The sequence below is a fragment of the Haliotis asinina genome, chromosome 2, assembly GCF_037392515.1.
Source record: "Haliotis asinina isolate JCU_RB_2024 chromosome 2, JCU_Hal_asi_v2, whole genome shotgun sequence".
Lineage (NCBI taxonomy): Eukaryota > Metazoa > Mollusca > Gastropoda > Lepetellida > Haliotidae > Haliotis > Haliotis asinina.
In genome coordinates, this window is record NC_090281.1 from 27928978 (window position 1) to 27953908 (window position 24931).

Consider the following 24931-nt stretch of genomic DNA (forward strand, 5'->3'; position numbering starts at 1 on the left):
GCCACCAAAGGGGGGTAACTTGGAAGGTAACGCTGAAACCTTTGAAATGGTTCATCCTTTGTGATTCTTTACGGTAAATCATTGACGTAAGTTGTTTTTATCAATAGTATTATGAATCCTAAGTTACAGTTTTACCGTCTCCTAACCATTGATTTTGTTCCTCTGCTCTCTACTTGGCATATTGGGCTGATTCCAGAGCTATCGAAGGAGATCACATCTCATCTTAAAACGCTGACCAACCCAAAGCAGAGGGCACATCATGTGAAATAGAGTACCATATTGTTATCCTATCTTAACGTTGACTGTCATACTGTGTACAGTATTTTATGTTTATTGTCAGTAATGTAATTTATTAGGTGCAGCTTACATGTGAGGCTTATCGGCTCAGATTGCTGGTATTGACTCGTCACAGATCTCTTCTTCGATCCTCAGGGTGTTTTTGTTTTGGGGATGGGGATGATTACGTCCTAATCTTTCCTTAGCCATTGCTCTCAGTTCCGATCAAGCACCCCGATTATGATCTCTAGGGCTAAGTATCTTTTTCGGATGGGACGCCCCACCATGGTCCTTAAGGAGCGAGGATGAGGAATTTTAACTCACTCGCCTTAGGGATACTTTTGAAGGTGACAGTTACTCCTATTCCCCTATCCCAAATATTATTTGTAAGTAAATATGTACGAAAATTATTAACAAAACCTAACACAACAATTAGTATACAACTCACAAAAATAACTAAAACCCCCCAAATTAATTACACACACACAACTTGCCTTGTGGATATAAGGGAAGTGTGGCGGAAATCATATTCTAATGGCACCATGTCATCTTGTGTACTCAGTCGTTATTTTATTCATTGATTCTGCAAATTGAAAATGCCTAATAATCCTTTTGTGAATGAAGCGTATATGTGTACTCAGTGTTAGCTTTGGGTGAAACTTTGAGTGGGTCCAAATTGATGAAAATAATGTTTCTGTGCCCTGTTTCACAAAATTCTCATAAACCTAATATCTTGTAACTTTTCTCGTAGCATTTGTACCTGGCATAGTGTAACATAGGAGGTGCAAATGCTACGAAGAATGTTACGAGACCTTAGGCTTACGAGAATTTTGTGAGAGGGGCCCCTGGACCCCCTCCAATGTTAAATAGATTGGCAGATGTAAAATAGAGGGGGTCCTCACTGAATTTGATGAGTCAAAACACTCCACAACCCTCTCTTGAGCCAACCCTGTTACTGAAGCCATGTACAGTGATCATCCATTCCTGTGCACAGAAAATGTCATATCATCTTGTTTCATGGATTACATAGTCATTTACAATATATCACTATCTACAACAGCCCATTGCAGTAATTTTGAGTAAGTATTGACACCTAGGACACAGAGTGAGTCTGTATGGTTATAGTACTTTACCTCACTTTTAGCATTATCCCAGCCTTGTGAACATGAACAAGCTGTTTCTTAACATCCATGTATACCTTGTCCTTTTTTCCAAGATTACCGCTACCGCATTCCAAGCAAGAAAGATATGTCAAGCCTATTGCATCTAGACTGCCTACATGCATGATTTAGTCAAATATAAGATGTTGATAGGTAAGCTTTTTGTGTAAGAAATTTATTTTGCTTGGGTGGGTGAGTGAGTGTGGTGTTTGGCAATATTTCTGGAATATCACAGCGAGGACAACCAGAAATGAGCTTTACACATTGTACAGATGTAACAATGTGGACTGGAGTTGAAGAACAAGTGACTGACAATATGTATCATCAGGAAAGACTGCCTTCATGGTGTAGTGGAGAGTGGAAGGCCATGGGTTCAATCCCTGGTTGTGTGAACTCAAAAAGCATTGAAATATGGTACTTGTTGGTCCCTGCCTGGCACTTGATGTTAATGGTTACAACAAGGACTGATCTTCTCAGAATCATTATAATGTGACTAAGTATGGAATTCATGCTAAACCGACATTGTATCTCAGTTGGCAAGCACTATAGAACCAGCTCAAGTACAAGCAGCCATACAAGCACATGCATGCACATTGTCATGTGAGCAAAATATTCTTAAGTATGATGTTAAACTCCTTTTCACCTCACTTTCTAGGACTTCCTCTCATAACATTGATGTGTTTCTAGTTCCAGTGAGGTGCAAGTATTGCAGAATGAAGTAATCAAACTTGAGAGGAATCATGTCTGCCACAGAAGAAGAGTTTGCTAAGGTGAGACTGATAACACGTTTTAGCTCATGTTGACCCTGGTAGAAGGTTGTGAGTTACCTATGTGTCCAATTTTTAATTTGTTCAACAGATCTGATAATTTGAAATGTGAACCACTTTCATCTGACAATTTGGATGGTTTCCATAGATTTCATAGGTTGTTTAGTAAGCAAGATTAGAACATAAGGTGATAATGTATTTTTTCCATTTTTAATTTTTGATATTATTATGTAAAGAAAGTAACAAGCGAATATCCAAATTATCAAGTTTGTTAGATTTGGGTTTCCTTTGAAATAATCGTGAAACATTCATGTCACATATAAAAAAGATCTAGGTTTCTCTTTCTACTTGACTATTGAGGTGTCCAGATAAGCTGTATATTTCACTTTCAGTAACAAATCAATTTAGAGCTGCCTCCATCATCATGATGATATAAATATGAAGGCACCTTGTAGAATACCAATATTAGATATAATCTTTCTTGTAGCATGCATGTTTGCCTTTCTTATCAGATCTTATTGAATATACTGTGGAAACCTCATAAGTAAAATTTCAAGGGACCCACCAGAATTATCTGCTAAGCAGGTATTTTTCTGATCCAAACTTGTCCAAATGACAACCAAATATATACAACAAAATGTCAGACAACATTTGTAGATAATATGACATGTTTTATGCCATAACATTTCATTGAGTTAAGTAATATATTTACAATAACATACTTCAGTGACAGTGTAGCTTACAACACTTATGTCAGTGTATTGTCATGGTGTTAACTTACGATGCTAGTGAGCTGTCGGAAGGATGTTTGTTTAGCTGGAGACTAACACATGAACCTCATGTCACTTATCAGATTGTGTGTTGATCACTACTTTAGTCATCCACTGTCTTTTGTAGTTTATTTCCAAGTACTGTGAGATGTTTAGTTAAGCTGTATTGTTTACTTATCCCACTTTAGTTAACTGGCCTTTGATAGTGATTATTAATGAAGAAATTTATGAGGATCAAAGAATAGAGTTTACTTGTCCAGTCTGTTTAGTTAAGCACTCTTAACTGGGCAGTTTCCACTTTAAATGAACTCTACTTGATTAAATAGTCACGAATGCACGTGTCAATTTTTAGTTGACCTTTTGCAGGGATTGGGAAAGGCAGGGGTCATGGACCATTTTGCACATTAGAATGAAAAATGGCCCATTAAAAATTTGAAGTTTACTATTGATACAAGGGCAGTGGCCCATTCTAAATTCAGAAAATGGCTACTAATCCTGAAAGTGAAAATGGCCCATTGTCAAAGTTGTCTTTCCCAATCTCTGCTTTTGGTAATTATTATGGCCTCAGTTACATGTTCCAAGATCTGATGATCTCAGGTTCCAGACTTGATTATGATTGTTGTTGGATGATCACTACCACTACTTTTACATGATGTAGCTTAGGGTTGGGAGGGGTACAGCTGGAATCAAGTGCTATTTCTAGGAATCAAGTACCCAGAAAGGGTGAGAACTCTGTGCTGACAAAGACAGATAATAATTTATTATTTATCATTATGGATGTAAGGCACATTAATACCATTGGTTTTGTCCAATCATTGGAAGTTATTATTAACGACTGTAATTCATCTGTGCAGGAGCAGTGAGTAGTCAAGTTACATTAACAACAGGAACGAAGTGTTTTGTGTTTTAAAGTGGAATGTGAATGCTCTCTATGCTAGTTACACAGCTGTAAATTAAATAGCCTTAGATCAGTTTCAGTGCCTTAATGCCACCTTTTCAATTTTCTATAATAATATGTGTTAAAGGTAATTGAGTATTCTTTTTGCCAAAAGGATGTATTTCTTACATTACTGGGTATTCAGTTCAAATCAGCCAGTAAAGCTAACTCATTCACTCACACTTGTTTTAGTTCCTCTGTTTCTGCGAGAAATCCCTGAGTGGTCCCAGCAAGCAGCTCATCACGTTGGTGAAGAAACGCTATGATGACTGCTCCGACAAGTTCAAGGGCACCCAGGAGCTTTACCACCTCCTGTCAAGCTGCAGGAAGAAGATGGAGTCTGACAGCAGGCACCTGTTTGTCCATCTCAAGGACTGCTTAAATGAGCTGAAGGCTTACGCCAAAGGCAGGAAGGGAGAAAAACGGAAACACCGATCTGAGTATGACTCGGATGACACCGTGTGGAAGAGGACCAAAATGGCAAATGGAGAATTCCGAGAAAAGGAAGAGAACACTAAGAGCAGATCTCTGACATCTTCTCCAGTACCTGGGGAGCCCTCAAAACGAGCCATAGATGATTCTCTACAGGATTCCAAACTTAGAGACAAACAGCGGGAAAGCAAGCTTAAGATATCTCCTAACTCAGCATGCTCATCAAAACTTGCAGACATTATCAGAAATCTGAAGGATAAAAAGACCGGTGGTGATGCTTTGCCTGAAGACACTGTGGTCAGCAAGGGAGACAGTGTCGGTAATGGATGTACGACCAACACTGATGGTGAAGTGAAATCTGAAAGTGAGAAGAAATTGGTGCCGCCTGAAGCAGGCAAAGCACAGAGTGCAATGTTGGGTAATGATCAAGATGATGATGATTGTATTCTTATTGATGACAGTCCACCACATGAAAGAACAGATTCACTAGAAACTGCAGCTGCCAACACTGTAAATTCGTCAGGTGACTTGAAGTTATCAGGTTCTGAATCAGTATTAGGTGGAGTTAACAGTAAACCAGACAAGGCTAGCAAACTGTCCCTTTCCTCATCTAGGACCTCAACTGGCTTTCGACCCTTGGCTCCTGATGCTGACAATGCTGATATTTCTTCTGCTACAAATGGAACAGAATCCATGAAAGATGTTGTTAGTGGTGAACAGTCAGCAGCTACAGACAGTGTCAGGTCGCCATCTGCAGCTGATAGGGACCATTCAAATACTGATCAAAATCCTTCCATTAATTTAGGAAATGATCCAGGTACACCTATGATCTCAAAGACAGATTTAGATATAAAAACGATCTCTTATTCAGGAAAAGATTCAGGCTTAAAACCTGACATAAAATCTGACTGTGCTGATGAGGAGGGTGATGAGAAACCAAAGATGAGCTCAACAGAGAGAAAATCTTCATCTGTAGAGACATATGATACACTTGAACATTCACCAAGTGGGAAAGACATGAAGGTTTCTATGGCTGAATCTAAAGACTTCTCATCTGAGAGTACTGCCTTGCCTGAGACCAGTCCTGCAGCTACGTCAATGAACACCTCACCTATCAACACAAGCATCCCTTCACCAGCAGCTGAAGAAGATACTGGTACTAATTCAGCCACAGAAGCATTACCAGGTACTTCTGGTATTACCGCTGCCCTAGAAGTTACTAGTGAGTCTGGTGAACCTTCTGTTTTGAAAACCTCAAAGCCTTGTAACTTATCAAGTGGTGATACCTCAGGACATAGTGACTTGCCTATTATCACTGCAGACTCACCAACTGATGTCATTTCTGATCATTGTGAGTCACCCAGTGGTGAGACATCTGAGCACAAAGACATGTCAGTTGTGATCACTGCAGAACAGAAGGGCTCAGCAACCGATGTCATGTCTGAGGATAAAGACATGTCAGTTGTTATCACTGCAGAATATAAGTACCCACCAGCTGATGTCATGTCTGAGCATTGTGACTCACCTGTTCTTATCACCTCAGAACATAGTGACTCACCAACTGATGTGACATCTGAGCATTGTGACTCACCTGATGATGTGACATTTGAGCATTGTGACTTATTCAGGACCAACCAGACTACTGATTCAACATCGGAGGAATTGACTCTAGAAAGAGGGGAGGAAACGAAGAAAGACGAACCAGTAAAGAAAAGGGAAGAACCACAGAAGAAGAGGGAAGAACCAGGGAAGAAGAGGACTGAACAAGAAAAGAAAAGGGCAGAACCAGAGAAGAAAAAAGCAGTGTCTGAGAAACACATCCATCGCTTGGAGAGGCTCTTGGAGGTAGGTGCATTTACTAGTACTGGTCTTCTGATTTATTGCCAGCAGAAATTATTGATACTGGATTGTTAGATTTTTCCTGATCCTGACTCATGCTTATTTTCTTATCTCTTTGCTCTATGCAAAGATAGTGGAACACTTGAAATCCCTTGAAGTTCCCTTCTTTTGAAGTGGACATACAATCACGATCACCCACTAGAAGCCTCCCTGTTTCCTGCCAAATCGGTCACATGACCAGCCCTGTTTGTCACTCTTTCCTCCATCACTCAACGAGATGGTCGGAGGCAATTTGAGTCCCTATACAGCATTTAATATCCTTTTATATTTTGGTCCTTTACACAAAATTTAGTGGTATGCAGCTTTGGTCTGTATTAATTATCATTTTGATTTGAAATAATGGATAAATTTATGTATCATTTATTTTGTTGAACATGTATTTCATCATTTGAGATTACATGTCCACTGGTGAAATCATGCTCCTTGTTGTCCCTTGGAGCGAGGGACTATGTATTTAGCAGCGTCTGTATGCCCGTCGGTACATACGTCCTGATTCTTGTTCAGCTTATGTGACAGCTTATTTTCAAGGTCACCACTACGCTTTGGCCAGTTTTCAGATTCTTGTTAAAGCAATATCTCATGAACTATTGTACTCAATATCTTCAACTTTAGTGACAGCCTACATTGGGGGATTACGCAGACACCTGTCAGTTTTGGTGACCTTGACCTTATTTTCAAGGTCACCATGATTCAGGTTCTTGTTAAGGCAATATCTCATGAACTATTGTATCCAATATCTTCAACTTTGGTGACAGTTTACACTGGGAGATTACACAGACACCAGTCAGTTTTGGTGACCTTGACGTTATCTTAACCCACCTAGACAATGAGGTTGCAGCAGGAATTTGGAGGTGCAACAAACACTGTCAACCACCTGGAGATGAAAGTTAGGACATTGATTGACCACATTAAGAAACAGACTACTAATGGTCCACACTGACAACTCCACAGTAGTGTTCTACACAAACAGGGGTCAACATGATCTCACAGTCGCAGGCTGCTACAGCTAACTTCTCAACTCTTCAACATGGTTGATGACTTGAATCTCTACATAAGGTGTTGCCACTTCCCAGGTGCATGCAACATCATGGCAGACGTTATTACACATCCTTTACAACCATCTCCAACAGAGTGGATACAGAGGGAGGCGTTTCAAGTTATCAGTCAGACGTTCAAATGAGTGCAAATACTACCGAAGGTCATCGGAAAGATAAAATAGGCGATGATGATGCAACTGACTTTCATCATGACTACTGGCCAGGGAGAGAATGGTTTCCAGTACTCATCAAGGAACTAGGACAACCATCACCGAGACTCCCAGAATGGAAGGACCTGCTCCATCTGCACACCAAAATTGCTCTCAGACACACATATAGATCGTATCAAAGCCTGCTTGAAACATTGAGGATATTCCACTAGAGTGGTGAAAGCCATCACCGTATCTCCATGTAGATCTACTCACTCCTTATACGATGATAAATTTGAGAGATTTGAGACATACACTAAGCAGAAGGACTTCACAGCAACAAAAGCCACACATCCTCAAGTAACAGACTACTTATGTCACCTATGGCATACTAGAGGACTTAAAGGTTCTACAGTATCGACCTGCTTAGCGGCATTCAGTTCTGTCATCACCAGTTGGTCTAGGGTGCAGATAATGAAAGTCCTACTACACTCGTTCAAGCTGGAAAACCAACAAACGCAGATTTAAGGCACCAGCCAGGACTTGAATGTTGTACTTCAGCATCTCTGCGGTGACACTTATGAGCCTCAATAGTTTGGCATGAAATGCATGTGGACCCGTTTTTTGTAAATATCTGTTCATCCAATGATCCAATCAATCTCTTTGCAAGTGGATGTTTTGTCAGACAACCTAATCACATAGTAAATCACAGATTTTATGCATTTATATGAAAGAATCTGTTTATATAACTGTCAACAAAATAAACAGCAGAACGCAGACTGCTTGCAGAGGGTGGGAGCCAATGACCTGTAACAGCAGCAGATGAATATTGGAAGAACAAGTCCAAATTACTGCTGTTACAGTTCCCAAAGTGGAGAAGTACTGAATGTACTTATGTGTCAACCAACAGAATCCATTGTGGTCTGACCCACCGCCGATTCTGTCGGATTCTGTAAGCAAATAAGCATGAGTTGGGATAAGGAAAAATATGTAATATTATATCCTGACTCAAGGCATCAAGCCCTTCTTACCGCCCCCCTCAAACTCATTGGATTCTCTGCAGTTCTCATCTCGGGCTTATGGAATTATGGAGAGAGTGACAAACAGGGCTTATCATGTGACAGATGTGATGGGAAATGGAAAGGGTTCCTGTGGGTGAGTGTGATTTACGCCCACTTCAAAAGAAGGAAACTTCAAGCGATTTCAAGTGGTCCTCTATATATGCGTATAAGGAGGAGATAATAACTAAGCATGAGTCAGGATAAGTATAAAATATCAATTTTTTAAGAAAATTACATTTTTGTTTCACTTGTGAGTATGCATATTTTTTTGACATAGTTCCGTTGGTGCTGAGTAAGATGTGTGTATGTGTATTAGTAAATGTGGATCACAATATGTGTGTACAATGTGTTGGTGCAATTGTGTAGAAGCTGTAGCCTATGATGTTTCTGTTCGTGTGTAGAAGCTATGGACTACAGTCAAAGCTTCAAACAAACATGTTACTAACTCTCTGTGTTTGTGTGAAACTACATTCCAAGATGTTCCTACGTGCACTTGTTTGTTTGTTTGTTTTTGTCTAAGCTGCAAACATGTCAGTGTTTGTTTGTAGAAGGAGAAACTGCCAAGTAAAATGTTCCTCCATGTGTTTGTTTGTTTTTTTGTCCAAGCTGCTTACGAGCAAGTCTCTGTTGGGGAGAAGCTGCAGACTGAGATGTTCCTATATGCTTGTGTTTCTGTCTGTCCAAACTGCAGTCAGCCATGTCACTCCCTATGATTATTTGTAGCAACTGTTGTCTGTGATATTCCTTCATGCTTGTCTTTCTTTTATTTCCAAGCTGCTGACAAACATGTCAGTCTCTGTGTTTGTAGAAGGTGGAGACTAAGATGTTCCTATAACATGCTTGTTGTGTGTGTCTGTCCAAGCTGCTGACTAACATGTTACCCTCTGTGTCTGTATGTGTAGAAACTGGAGACTAAAATACAGCAGGTCCAGGCACGTGAGCTGAGTCTGGATGACTTGGCAGAGGAAGACTCCTGCTACATCTACGAGGACAAGCTCAAGAAGAAGTTTGTGGCTGTATGGAACAAGCTTTGTGAATTGAAAGATCGCAGCCCCTCCACTGGCCGCCCCACGGAGAGGAGGTTCAACTACCAAGGTAATGATAGCGTTAGCACAAGAGAAACACCCCTGATGATATCTTTGTCATCTTTACTGAATGATGCACAAATGGCCCTTAGGTGTAGAAATATTATCTTCCAAAGGTAAACTGCTAAAGTTAATTAAACAAATTAAACAAATTCTGCTTGTCAACATGTTCAAGAAAATTTAATAATATTGAAAAGTTAACCAATTTTTTTTTATGTAGTGAATATTTGTATTTTTTAAGTTCCTTAGTTTAAAATAGATACAAGAAAAGTGAGTTATGGTCATTGTGATTCCCATATGTTTAAGATAGACTTTTATAAAGCATGCCACAACAGGGGCACTGATGTGGAGCGAATAATGTTTCTCGACAGTGATCTAATTACGAAACCAAACTGCAAATTGGTCAGCGCCCAACCGTGACAGACAAAGGGACTGGGCTCTGGTCCATGTGATGCTTGGATGGTATATGACTGATCCAATTTGATCCTATTTCTGTGTTTTTACCTCGATATTTAATCATGCTATGTGAAAATATGATGTCTACAGGCACACAGCAAGCCATTTGTTTCAGTACAAAGATTGCAAAGCTTTATATTTAGATAGATTGGAGTGTTGGCCTGGCTGTCATAGCCAAAATCATATGTAATTTTTGGTTGCTGTGGTAGCTACCCTGGTTTATTATCTATGAGAATAAAAACACACAGTTGATTTATTTGAATTCGTAAACTAAAAACAATGACTTTGTCATTGGTAGAGAACTCTGAAAATTTTCGTACGTAAAAAGCTGATTACACCTATTTACCCAAGTACACAGCAAATGCCTATATTTATTTCTTATGTAACAAGGTTTATGTAACAGTTTTGGCCCATAAGTGTTTTCAGGCTGCATGCGACACAGAGATTACATCTTCTTTGTTGTAACTCGTGTTTGATGGTATAAACCCACACATGTTATTTGTCATCATTCTCTTGATGGTCAGTTAATGAATTTATAACAGGTATAATTAGTGGTAACACCATCAACAAAGGTTCCCATTTGGCATTTCTCCTGTCTGGAGTAAATACTCAACATTATAAATTAAGGTCTGTAGTGGCAAATGTATTGTATGTTATGTAATATGTGTATGTAAGTGATGCAAGAGGGTTTATCATTATTTGCATTTTGTTTTAATTTATTTGTTGTAGCATTCAGCAGAATCTATATGACAGAAAACACACACTAGATCGCATATGTGTGTGAAATAGGATACACATTAGCAGTCTATACAATGTTTAAATGTTACAGTCATGTTAGAAATTTACTATAAGTATAAGCAGACTGTGTTTTCAAAATCATACAAATATGACAACTTAATTAGGGTTATGAGACAAAATATAAAGACGTACATTGGCTTCGTTATTTTCCCATCCTAATGGGGTTTTTTTTACCATTTCTACCACTGGCAGATGATTAACCTTTCATTTGTTTTCAGAATACATTTGTAATGAAGTAAAAATGGCTTCACCTTAGAGTTGATCTGTCTGTAATTAAACTCTCAATTGAGCATACGGGCCACGCAACAGAGGTCACGAACCAGTCACGAATTCTGGGATATCATCCGCGTACTCATGGGAGAAAAACAATAACAAAAGGAACAGCCAGTCCACGGAAATTGCTCCGCATCAGTGCCCCGTTAATGATTCTCATACTTTAAAAGAGACTTATGTAAAGCGTGCTATAACGGTTGTGATTTCCACAGTTTATGATAGAGCTATGTAAAGCATGCTAATATTGTTGTGATTCCCATAGGTTAGGATACACTTATGTAAAGCATGCTGCGACTGTTGTGATTCCCATAGTGTGAGATAGACCTATGGGAACATGGTAAAGCGTGTTACAACTGTTTGTATTACCACAGTTTGACTGTTTTGATTCACATGGTTGCAAATAACCTTGTCACAGATCAACCACAACTGCTGCTTCATGAAATTCATGTCTGTATCCTATCCCAGTATGTAATGGTTTATTGTTGCAGGTACAAGGTACCCCGAGGTCAATAAGAAGATAGAGAAAATGATTAACAAGAAGAAGATCTTCCCCGACTTCCATGACATGAAAAGACTGGTAGCTAAAGTCAATATCAACCAGAAGCTGCATCTCAGGTGAGCATCAGTTTGAACTGCAGATTCATTACCAAGAGTGCCTGTGAAACTCTGCGTTAGAATTTGTCTTCAGTTACACATGCTTGTCGTATAAGGATGGTCAGACTTTCTGACTTGGTTGATACATGGCAAATTGCGAAATATCAATGCTCATGATGTTAATCACAGGATTATTAGGTCCTGACTTGATTATTACAGACTGCAGCAGCTGGAGTATTGCTGAGAGTGGCATTCAACATTAAAGAAGTCATTGTCTAGAATATGTTGCATCATAATGGACTCACTAACTTTCAAAGACCTGTTAAGATGAAGTAAACAGTCCGTGCCTAGTTTCATCAAATATTCAGGATGTTGTGCAGATTCTTTTGTTTGTCCCCAGTCAAAAAGAGATAGAAAGTGTTGCTCGTGAGGCCTTCACTGATGTGGGAAACCTGCTGCAACAACGACGACAGGATGACTACATCGCAACTTTTGGCTGCAAACTGACAGACTTCGAAGAGTAAGAGACTTGATCATTACATTCCAGTATGGGGCTCATATTCAACACTGTAGGGAGTCCAGGCCTTGGTCGGGGTTACACACTGTATACTTTTAGTTTGGGAGTCCAGGCAAAGAATGGCCCAAAGCATCTTGTAATTGCAGAGTATACATCTATAATAGAATATGTCAGATGTACCCTATGCTTAGAGTAGGATTTTACCTTGACTCAATAAATGTCATTAGTTTCAGGAGTCCTTGAAGGCAGTGTGAGGGTCCTGTTCAGTAACAGTGTATAGAACTGACTCATTGATCATATGAACTGGTGGATGAAATGCTGCATGTAACGAATGAAAGTTTGAAAACACAGGAAAAGACACATAGGAAAGTCATAGATGTGTTGTGGGTACAATAAGTAATACTGTGTGCACTCATGATTTATTTTCCTGCATCCATTCTCTACATTTGTGAGTATGGGCATCACATTAGGGTGCCCATTTAGAGAAAAATGGCCACTTATCCAGTTGTCTGATAGCAAAGAGAATGGAACATCTGAGTGATCTCATGGTGATGTTCCTCCTGTAAGTCCTCCAGTTTTTGTATTGATGTGTCATCAGATGTATCAGAGTAGATGTGGCCTATGTTTCAGTATGAGTCACGACCCAGCAATGTACAACACGGAGCTGAAGCAGAAGCTGGAAGAGAACCAACAGAGGGGAAAGACTAACCTGGAGAATGTGAGTAGTGATAGCTGTATACCAGAGATAGTGAGTAACATTGATAGTCTAGTGCTGTATTCAGTGGATTGTGTGTTACAGGTTTGTGTTGATAGTGTACAAAGTGGACTCTGAATAACACTGCTGTAACTCATGTAGTCCATAACTTATTTTAAATAGCTTGTAGCATTATTACTTTGGTGTGGCGGGGTTAGTGGTTGAAGTATTTACTCGTCTTGCTGAAGACCAATTTATTATTTCCCACCAGTGTGATATTGCTGACACCATAGCTCACTCACTCACTCACTCGCTCACTCACTCACCCACTCACTCACTCACTCACTCACTCACTCACTCACTCACTCACTCTCAGTGTACTCTTGTTTTGTCATCAGGTGATCCGCAAGTTCTCAGACATGCAGTATGAGACAGGAGAGGAAGCTGTGGAAGTTCCTGAAGAATCAGAGGAGGAGGTAAGAATGGAAGAAGAGGATGCAAGACTGGAACAGGAATATGCATCTGACGAGGATGTCATCGAGGTGAATGAGGAAGGTACGTTGTTGAGACTGGTAAATACAGAAAGCATTAGTTGGATGAGTAGAACCAAAATCATACCTAAGATTGCTTTGAGAATCTTTTACAGAATTTGTATATTAGGTCTTCAGACGAAAGGCGGATGGCCTACTGTTATTATCCGAATATTCTTCTTCTTCTTCTTCCTTATTATTGTTATTATTTGTAATTATTTATTTTTTTTAATTTTGTGCCAGCTCTCCCAAGCTTTACAACTGGGGCGATTTCAATGAAAATTTCAGGGACAATAGCCTGTATACAGAAATGCATACACTGATCAAAATATCCTTACTTCTGGCTTCCGTCAAGGCAAATAACCCAAAATGTGAAAATCTTTCAACCTTAATATCTCCAAAAGTATAAGAGATAAACTGACCAAATTTTCACCCAAGGTAGACAACATCATTCCCCATCGATTCAACGTATAACTTTAGTTGGCCACCATGATAGATTTTACACTATTTTGAAAAACCTGAAATTTTAGCTGATTTTTGCATTTTGATGGTGCTTATCTTTAGAAATCTTGCTCTCCAGAATGACATATAGCACAATCGTGTTCAATACGCCATTGAAAAGCCCATACTCCGGAAAGCTGAATTTGTTCAGGGCATGTCAATATCATGAATAACTTTGGACTTATCGCCCTTGAAAGATGGTCAATTTTTCCAAGACACCTTTTCATACGGTTCATGGTTATGTAAACGTCAGTACTTACGTCACTATTATGACACAAACACAAGCATTACAATTCTTCACATTTTACTTTATCCTGACTCATGCTTATTTTCTTATTTTCTCATCTCCTCCTTCTATGGGAAGGTAGGGGAACACTTGAAATCCCTTTAAGTTCCTTTCTTTTTGAAGCGGTTGTACAATCACTCTCATGCACTGGAAGCCTCCCTGTTTCCCTCCTCATCAGTCTCATGACCAGCCCTGTTTGTCACTTGCTCCTCCATTGCCCTATGGATAAATTTGCGTATTTTTAATGCTGTTGAACATATAAATATTTCCTCATGTGAGATTACGTTTTCGTTTTTCTCCTGATGTAGGTTATGACTGTCTGCAGCTGTTCTGTATCATTCTGTCCTACTTGCATGGTTATATGTTATTCCAGTGTTCACTGTGAACTTGGTGAGAATTTTGTTTGTATTTGTTTATTGTTCAAATACATGCTAAAAAGTTTTACGTACACCCTCTCAAGTCATATCTGGCAAGTCGATTCTTATTGTGTCTGGTAGCCATGTGCTAACCACTGCTGTTATTCAGGTTTATTGTGAATCGCCAGTCGTACCCCAGGGGTGCCATCGGGATAATATGGAGACTAGGTCCTAGTCACAGAGGAAGTCATCGTCAGAATCATTTCTATCAAAGATGTTGAGGTCATCTACGTTCTCCAAGACTAGTCTTCAGCTGCTAAATTCTACTAGATCATCGCTTAAACAACGGACCAGCTCTTCTACAAAGCCCTTCAGCGATGATATTGTCCATCCCGACGAATGAGACGTCTACGACAAATCTAACTTCTACTACCTGAGGTACAGAGCTTCAGGGAATCAGCACAACATGCAGCATCTACTAGACCTTCATTTACTGCATCTACAGCGATGCTGCAACCTTCAGAGAGTCAAATTTTTGTGCAGACATCGACATCATCTACACTCATCACATCGTATGCTTCCGCGAATATACTGCCACCACAGCATTTGGTCGTCATCAGTCAACAACCATTACAGTCACCTTGTGTGACAATTCAACAGCTGCAACAGATCTGTCGGATGATGAAGATGCATGTTGTGTGAACACTGCCATTCATGAAGATCTTCACCATCAGCTGTATTATCTGACACAGTTTAGAAGATGCACCTATCATTGACTCGGCGAGTGCACACACACGCATATCCTGCTACATCCGCAAGGATTCACCAACTGCATCCCCCGATTGTCACAGACGTTGTCATCATTCGTCATATTTGTCTGATGTGGTCTCAACCCGCAGACCTGCGTGGGAAACATTCACAAAATGGCAACCACTCCAGGGATGCATGCAGGCATGAAGATCACCCCAACGTTCAACAAACCTTTGTGGACTACTCATGAAAACATTTGTGGGAGAATAGGGATGACTCATCGGAGAGTCGCCGGTTTACATCAGAAGGAAAAATAAGTCATGTTCTTGGACTTACATCTAGGATTACGATTGGACTAGATGTCACTTCTTCATCAAAGGAGTCCTGCGATGCTCTCACCTACAAGGTGATCTATGACGACTTGATATCTTGACCTTCCTCCGATTATGCTGATACCTGTGGTACTGCGAGAAAGTATTAGCATCAACACATCCTGTCCTTCATCGCTTAGAGATTTACTCTACATTACAACCCACTCTGCGACTGCACTCAAGCACATTCAGCATATCAGCAGGAAGGGTTCAGCATGCTTAGTCAGGACACTACGGCTTGAGATATGGGTTGTTATCACTGTTGAGCACGGATCTTCATCATTCCTAGGTGCATGTGCACATGCATGGGCAATCACATTCAAGGAATGCAAACTATTCTACTGGACCAACATACCAACATTCACAGTTGAATGCCACAAGTTTCCAACTTTGAAGAAGATAGATGATTTATCTACTCTACTTACTTTGAAGAAAGATTAACATTTCATCTACAAGCATCAGGTTGTTGTGCACCAGCAGCAAGGAATTCAAGATCATTTCAATGCTTCATGGAACCCAGTTACTACAGTCAACATCTGTATAAGATGAAAATGATATAATCTTCAGTTAATTAAAGAACACCGACACAGTGACTAGGAGGACAGCCTACCTAAACCAGAATTAAGGTTTTGCGTGCTTCTACTCAGGCATCAATACACATGCTCGCTCGTGTATCTCAGAGAGAAGCCCAAATGCTAGCGCGGGCATCATCGACTGCACAAGATTTCACAATGATCATTTGGCTGTAACACCAGTGACATCACATCTGCAATCTGATTGGTCTTCAAAGGACAACGCCCTGTGCAGAATGCGGCTAGTGTTCTCGTGTTAGGAAGTCGTCAACATATGCAAATAATCCTTCCATCATTGGAAAGACGCTGTTTACAACCCAGATAGCAGTCTACAGCGGCAGTCGATTGTCTTCACTAGGCAAAGAGGTCTTCTAACAGCAGATGCAATGTTGTTTATCTTGAGTCTTGCAGCAACAGATGGCAGTTTTTGCCACAACAGCCACCTAGCTACAAACAGACTTTACATGGATGACAGCTCACTTAAAACTTACAGTGTTAAGATCTGAAGACAGAAGTGATTCTGGTACCAACATCTTCTTTGCAGTTGAAGCGTGTACTTATTTGTACAACTTAACCAACTGTCTTCTTGTATATTCAGCTGACTGAAACATTACTGCAGCAATGAGCAAGGCGTCACAGAACGGTATTGCATTACCTGAAGTTTATTGATGAAGTCAGACTTGGATCTGACGCAAGTTCTACATTCCGTGGAAGAAGAATCTTCACAACATGAATACGTTGAGACAAGATTCAAGCCATGGAACCACAAGTTTTACAATCTCCATTACCACTACAACAGTGGCAGTATCGTCTCAGTCTACTCACCTCAACCTGTGAAGGTCCCAGGGTAGAATAGGTCTTCAGCACCCCATGCTTGCCCAAAGGCGACGCTGCTTGTCGTAAGAGGCAACTAACGGGATCAGGTGGTCAGACTCTCTGACTTGGTTGACACATGTCATCGGTTCCCAATTGCGTATATCGATGCTCATGTTGTTGGTGACTGGATCGTCTGGTCCAGACTTGATTATTTACAGACCGCAGCCATATAGCTGGAATATTGCTGAGTGCAGCTTAAAACTAAACTCTCACTCTCACTCACTCACTCACTCACTCACTCACTCACTCACTCACTCTACTGACCTCAGCACAGCTTTTGATCTGAAGGGGAAGACTACAACTACGCCCATTACAACTTTGCACAGAGACTTATTTGACAGAGATGAACTGCAACAATCATCTGTACATTTATGGGTCTCTACAAGGTTGGGATGCCCACCTGGACTCAAGGTTGCAGCAGGAAATTGGGCAAACATCGAGCACACACTGCATGTCAACCACCTGGAGATGACACTGGTCAACGGCATTGGGGAACAAACTACTGATGGTCCACACAGACAACTCCACAGTAGCGCTCTACATAAACAAGCAAAGTTCAACATGATCTCACATGCAGATACAGCTAACTTTCCAACTTTTTGACATCATCAATGACCTAAACCTCCACATGAAGGCGTGCCACATCCCAAGTGCATGCGACATCATGGCAGACGCTATATCATGCCCTCAACAACAATCTCCAGCAGAGTGAATACATCAGGAGGCGTCTCATCAGTGAGACACTTGGATCACCACAAGTAGACCTATTTGCCACTAGGTTCAGCAGATACCAACATTTGTATCTCCAATACTGGATCCGTTTCCCTGGGTAACAATCGCTCCAGCATCTCGTGGGAAGGAATAAATGCTTACACGTTCCTCCTCCAGTCATACTACTGAAGGTCATTGGTAAGATGACGACGATGCTGCAACTGACTTTCGTCACGCCTACTGGCCAGGAAGAGAATGGTTTCCAGTACTCATCGAGGAGCTAGGACAACCATCACTGAGACTCCCAGGATGGAAGCACCTAGTCATCCATCCACACACCAAAAAAGTGCTCAGACGTTGTTCCAACTACATGTATGGATCATATCAAAACTTGCTTGACACATCGAGGATATTCCACTAGAGAAGTGAAGGCAGTTACCTTATCTCTACATAGATCTACTTGCTCTTTATACGACAATAAGTGGATGTGATTTGAGATGAATGCCAGATGGCAGGGCTTCACTGCAACAAAAGCCACACATTCTCAGGTAGCAGACTACTTATGTCACCTACGGCATACTAGAGGAATTTTGAAAGTTCTACACTATCGACCTACGTAGCGGCACTCATCAGGTTAATGACAGTGAATAATTGCAGAGGTATATATACGCAATATATATATATGTATATCAATCATATGCGATATATCAATCATCACCAAAACTCAACAGCCTGGACAACTGTTCGGACAGTTCAACATCCCAGCATTATTGACAGTCCTTGGGCTACATGATACACAGGATTTATCATTATGCCCAGTCAGAGCATAGAAAATACATCTTCAGTGAACTAAGTCCAGGAGACAAAAGTTCAAGCAGCTATTCATCCCACTATCAACTGAGACACCTATGAAATATCCTGCAACACTATCTCAGTATGGCCATTATACTTAGGGTCCTACAAGGCAGCAGACCTGAAGCTCTGTGAGCCTCCAATTTACATGACGTAAGAGTCATGGCATTGACCCTTGCTCTACATGGAAATAGCCTTTTTACAACGATAATGGAGGGCTGCTTTTGGAGATCATCCTCAGTGTTTGACAACCACTACCTTCGAGACATCACCACTGAGGATATCGCTGGCATTCACCGCTTTGGGCCGCTTGTTGTACCACAACAACTAATAGTTCCACAAAGTGTGTTTCATTCACCCCTTTTTATCAAGAGTGATGATGACCCTGTACTTGCAAAGGAGTTACTTGTTCATGAAGAAGGGTTGCAACTCTATGATGAGGACATCATGAAGAAAGAGTTGCAATAGATAACTAGTTGGAGGAAGAAACTAGTATATCTAGAATCTCACTCTTTATCTTGGACTTGTGGAGACCAACATGCTCTGCAGAGTATAATGGTGGCGCACATCTCAAACTAGCATGAGTGATTATGACACGGTACTCGTAATGAAATTACATGTGAAGGGTCGCAACTTGTCTTGATAGGAATCGTGACCTACACTTGTATTAGACACTAGGATGCTAGCTGATCTATATATCAATATGTTCTAGTCACTGATTGCTTCATAGAAGTGAGTGAGTTTAGTTTTACGCTGCACTCAGCAATATTCCAGCTATCTGGTGGCGGTCTGTAAATAAACAAGTCCATGCAAACCAGTGATCACCAACATGAACATCGATTTGTGCACTTGGGAACTGATGACATGTGTCAACCAAGACAGCGAGCCTGACCACCCAATGCTGTTAGTCGCCTCTTACGACAAGCATAGTTGCTTTTTATGGCAGATATGGGTTGCTGAAGGCCTATTCTACCTCGGAACCTTCACAGGTATTCATAGAAGAAAAATTCGACTGGATGTGATCCACCATTTCACAGGTGAATATTGGAAGGACAGGACCAAATTACCACATATACAGTTGAGGAAGGTTTAGGGGGCGGGGACCAATACTGGACGTATTTATATGGCAGCCAACAGAATCTGCTGTGGTCTACCACCATTTCTGTCTTGATTCTGTAAGCAAACAAGCATGAGTCAGGATAAGTAATTGCTTGTTTAGTAATTTTCTGAATAAAATAGACATTTTATACTTATCCTGACTCATGATGTCAAGCCCTCCTTAATGCCCCACTCACACATGTTGGATTCTCTGCAATTCTCATGTCGGGCTTATGCAAGTGCGGAGAGAGTGACAAACAGCGCTGTTCATGTGACCAATGTGATGGGAAACAGAGAGGCTTCCTGTGGGTGAGTGTGATTGTACGTCCGCTTCAAAAGAAGGGAACTTCTAGGGATTTCAAGTGTTCCACTATCTTTGCATAGATTGAAGATATAAGCAAAATATAAAAGGATAAGTGTAAAATATCACTTATATTCACAGAATTACATATTTCCGCAGGTTATGACTGTGCCTGTGTTTGAACATCTCCTCTTCCTGAACAGCAAATGGTACAATTGTACCATTGTGGTACATCGTTATGGAGTCCACACTCTGGACTGTATAGATTGCTGAGATCATGTCATTATCTTGAACAGTTTTGGATTTATCACCCTTGGAAGTTGGTCAATTTTGTGAAAATGCTTTTGGTATGGGTCATAAAAATGTAAAAGCCCTGCAAAAACACAATGGATATCATTTTCCAGGGGACTAAATTGTAGACAATTAAATAGACAATTTTTGCTTCACAATTACAACACAAACAGGGAGGGACAATAGGATTTTCACATTTTGCCGTTGTGAGATAACTTAAGGAAGTGCGTGTAAAATCAAGCAACACTGCCTACTTCCTGGTTTTCAAATGGCCAAGGAAATAGTTGATTCTTTAACATCCCGTAGCTCTATTGTTCTTAGGTCTACAGTCAAAACAGTTAGTGTTCTGGAAATGTCAGCATCTAATCTTTTAAGTAGTTTGTTTGACTGTGCCTTCCTGTTTGTTTTTCTGACTTTTTGAATTTTGGGTTTGTGTCAGCAGCATTGAATCAGTGTCATATTAATCTCAAAAACACTGTAATGAGATAAATATGTGGGTGTGATACAATGAAAATTTAAAGGCATTGAATGGTAGGTAATGAAAAGGACCAGTGTGTTAAAGCAGAGTATGTAATTGATAGGGCAACTGATTTTTCAGATAAGAATTAATTTCCTTGAATTTCCTTGTACAACCATTTTCTATTTTCAGACCTTGCAAGTGACAATGAAGATCAGATTAAAATCCAACTCCGGTCAAAGAAAAGAAATATTGAGCTTGACTCTGACCGCGAAGACAGATCTCCACCCTCCTCCCCACAACATGAAGCACCTCATGGTCCAGCAGCTCGTCCTAACATTGTGTCACAGTGTTGGCCTCAAACGTCAGAAGCACCTCCTCACTGGCTCGCCAAATCTCCAAACAGCATGATACAACCCCGGTCTCCAGACAGACAAGGAAGCCCATCAACCAGCACCCCTCCGCCCAGGGTGTCGAGGGCCACTGGGGTCAGCTCCCAGTCTTCTAGTACCCCTCCGCCTCGAGTGTCCTGGCCACTTGCAGGCAGCTCATTATCAACCAGCACCCCAATACCACAAGTGTCCAGAACCCAAGTGGGCCACTCCTCATCCTCAAGTGTCACTCAACCATGGGTGTCCAGGACCACAGGGAGCAGCTCCCTCTCAGATAACACCTATCCTCCACAATCCAGGACCTCTTCCAACAGTTCCCTCATCAGCAACCAACCATCAGGGACTCTTCAGACTCAGGTAACAAGTCGGTCAGCACATAGATCACCATTGCCTATTGAAGTTGAGGATTCAACTGATGAATCATACATGTTTCAAGACAGGAAGAATCGCATGAAAGTCCATGATGAGAGTCATGTGCCTTCGTTTTTTGACTCTCAAGGTGACCAGCAACCTTTCAAAGTAACCGCTAAAAAACAGTTTCAAAGTAAACCTCAAACTGGAAAGGTCCTCATGTGGTCATCGCTTGGCAGTAGTGATAAAGGATTGAAAAGACTGCAGATGCAGTCTCAAAGCTCATTTTTCAAAAACAGCTCAAACAAGCGAGTAGTTCGAAATCAAGATTCAGTGCATTCAGTTCCATTCTCCCGCAGACCACCGTCTTCCTCTGTATCTTCTTCAGCATCACTATCTCCTCACAAGCAGATTCCTCTAGCTAGACACACTTCTAGTCCTGTGCAATCCATGAATGTTAACGGTACCAGTGCCAAGAGAGAGTGCTTTCCCCCTGTGACGAAAGAGGCCTCAATGAGTCCCCTGAAGCAGGCGATGCAGATGTCGAGTCAGTGCTATATTGACATCGATGACACTGGAGAGGAGCCAGATGTGTATGAAGTAGAACCACCTCCAGAAGAGGCCAAAGAGGTTATCGTCCTCTCTGATTCAGAATGAAAAGAGAATTAAAAAGTGAATATGATTTGTGCAAGAGCATACTGGTATGAAAGCTGTTAGGCATACTTTAAGGGTTGTCCATGTTCTCTCTAGGGCTTCTCCCTACATCAGGCAGCTATTTGAAGAGGGGTCATCACTCTCTGACAGGAGAACGACAGATAGGAAGGTCACTGTCACAAAAGGGAGGTCTTCATTTCTCTGTGGTAGGAGGCAGATGTGAAAACAAACTGTTATTCTTTCCCTTCTAAGAGGAGAAAGACCTGAAATGAGGTCATCATTCATTTCGTTAGATTACGAGTCAGATGAATGGCTTGATTTAAGAGATGTTAACTTATCTGCAGCAGGTGCAACTTAAGATATAAAGACCTAGGGCAAACTTCCAGTTGCAACATAGTGTGTTAAAATGTCATATGTCCCTGATGTAGTTCCCATGAAACCATAGCAACAGAAACACAGCTGATCCCTGTTTCAGTAACATAGCCATTGGAAGTTTAGAAGAAAAAATGAGCTGACGTATTTATGCTCATAGTGTTAGATTTATTGTTGGTTTATTTCTCAAAAATTGCAAGTAACAAAGCACTAACTCGAGCCCTTAGATGTGAAGGAGGCTGTCATTCATTCCCCTCTAGGTGACATACATAAAGACGTTATGTTCAAGGAAACAGGACACGCAGCTGAAGGGAAAATGTCCTCCTGTTATAGGAGACAGTCAATGATGTAGGCAGACATCAGAACACATTCGCAAGGACCTCAGCAGATTGTCTGAGAACCAAGGAGAAGAGCCTTTGTCTACATGACACTTGATGTAAAGTCATTTGTCATGATAGTGCATGATACAACTTGTGCAACGTACAGCTTCAGCTAGAAGTAAGAAGACTCGTTCCTGAAAAGATGAGACTAGTGTTCTTTAATTATTATGGTTACAGAGAACGTATGTTATGTGGTGTGATTAAAATATTGAATTATGGATTCCACCATAACAGAACTCAAGTGAGATATTGAACATGAAATGAACTTTGTCTACATGTACCAAGTGCTTGTAAGAAAAAATGTTTTGGTATGACAAAACCTAAGTGTCCACATGACTGTTTACAGGGATGAGACTTTGTCACGTAATTCCATGTGTTAGATCACTTTTGGGTCATTCCAATTGAATCTTTTAAGTCCAAGGAGAAAGACCTCTGGCTCATTTTCCTCATTTTCCATTCTCATCCCTAACATGCAACATGTTTATCACACTCAGGATGTCCGCAATGATTTAGTTGTGTGTAATATTGATCCTTCAAAACATTGATAAATTCATCATGGTTACCAGGCATCTCAGATGGTAATTCTGGAAACTAAGTTTTACCACTATTTCAATTTGAGGGCGTATGGTGCAGCTTTTTTTGGTCATGTGCAACTTTCTTTGTCTTGTGCAAGTGCACCTTCCTTTAATTGAGCTCTGCAGAAGAAGAGAAAAGATGCTTCAACTGTTGTGTGTTGACAGAGACATTAATACAGTATATTGTTATGTTTTAGTAAGTGGATATCAAACTGTAAATAGAAGCTTAATTTATAACACAAGTATGCAACATGCATAATTACATGAAGCATGGTTGGACCAGTTCTGTATATGTGGTACAAATGAAATGTTTTAGATGAGATTGAGGTGAACAGAGATCTCAAAATCTCAAGAACAATGAGCAGCCTCAGAGATATCACATATGAAATCTATTCAACATTAAGGCATTTTTGTTTATTCATGGATGGTAACCAAGTGGTTAAAGTGTTCACATCACACCAAAGACCAGAGGCATGTTCAGAACCACAAGCACCTGAGCTAATGCCTCCTGTGAGTGCTTGCATCGGCCCTGAATGGACACAAGCGCTTGGTTACATTAAGCCATTTGTGCTTCTAGTCTTCTTTTTGGAGGTTGCAGAAAGGGGGCAGTGTTAACAGATGACATTAAACAAGGTTGCCATCGTCTCAACAGGTCAGCTGGCGAGCCCTGGCGTTCAGGATCGAGTGCTCACCAACGTTTGCAGACACTCACAGTTCTAAACATGCCTCAGGTCATTTTTCCACATTGAGGTAATGCCTAAAGCCATTTCTGTTGTCACCTGCCATTGTATTATGTAGAACACAAATTACTTACTCATTTTGTGTTGATGGACTCTCTTCAAATTTCAGTGTGTAAAATAGATTCATAATATATTGTTTGATTAAAATGACATATTTTTAGATAATTTTGTTTGTATTTTTGTTTCATTGGTAATTCATCTTCATTTGCCATAGTCAGTATTTCAGTGTATTCTTAGTCTCAACTCATTTGGCAAATTTCAAGAAAATCCATAAGTCAAGAAGTTGGAGTTACTGTGGCTTCATATTGTAAATCATCTTCTGAGACAGTTGCATCCCTGTATGTTGGGTTTCCAAGGGTGAGAACATTTCTTTTTAGTAGAACATCAAATTGAATGATATATGTGCTTCAAATGGAATGACTTAACCATCCATTATTTTACAAACAATACTGAGTGAGCGATTATGGTTTTACACTAATTTTAGCAATGTTCCAGCAATATCACGGCAGGGGACACCAGAAACAGGCTTCACTTATTGCACCCATGTGGAATCGAAACCAGGTCTTAGGCGTGACGAATGAATACTTTAACCACTAGGCTACCCCACAGT

At 40.5% G+C, this 24931-nt stretch overlaps 1 protein-coding gene across 1 annotated transcript; it reads left to right on the plus strand.

Annotated features, from left to right (window-relative positions):
• LOC137273513 (enolase-phosphatase E1-like) lies at positions 1 to 24481 on the plus strand. The gene is made up of 9 exons (XM_067806235.1): positions 1 to 86; positions 2124 to 2206; positions 4103 to 6187; positions 9391 to 9583; positions 11589 to 11715; positions 12095 to 12214; positions 12842 to 12929; positions 13304 to 13460; positions 21050 to 24481. The coding sequence occupies exons 2-9, from the start codon at positions 2177 to 2179 to the stop codon at positions 22255 to 22257; spliced, it is 4008 nt and encodes a 1335-aa protein (XP_067662336.1). The 5' UTR covers positions 1 to 86; positions 2124 to 2176; the 3' UTR covers positions 22258 to 24481.
• The last annotated feature ends 450 nt before the right edge of the window (positions 24482 to 24931 follow it).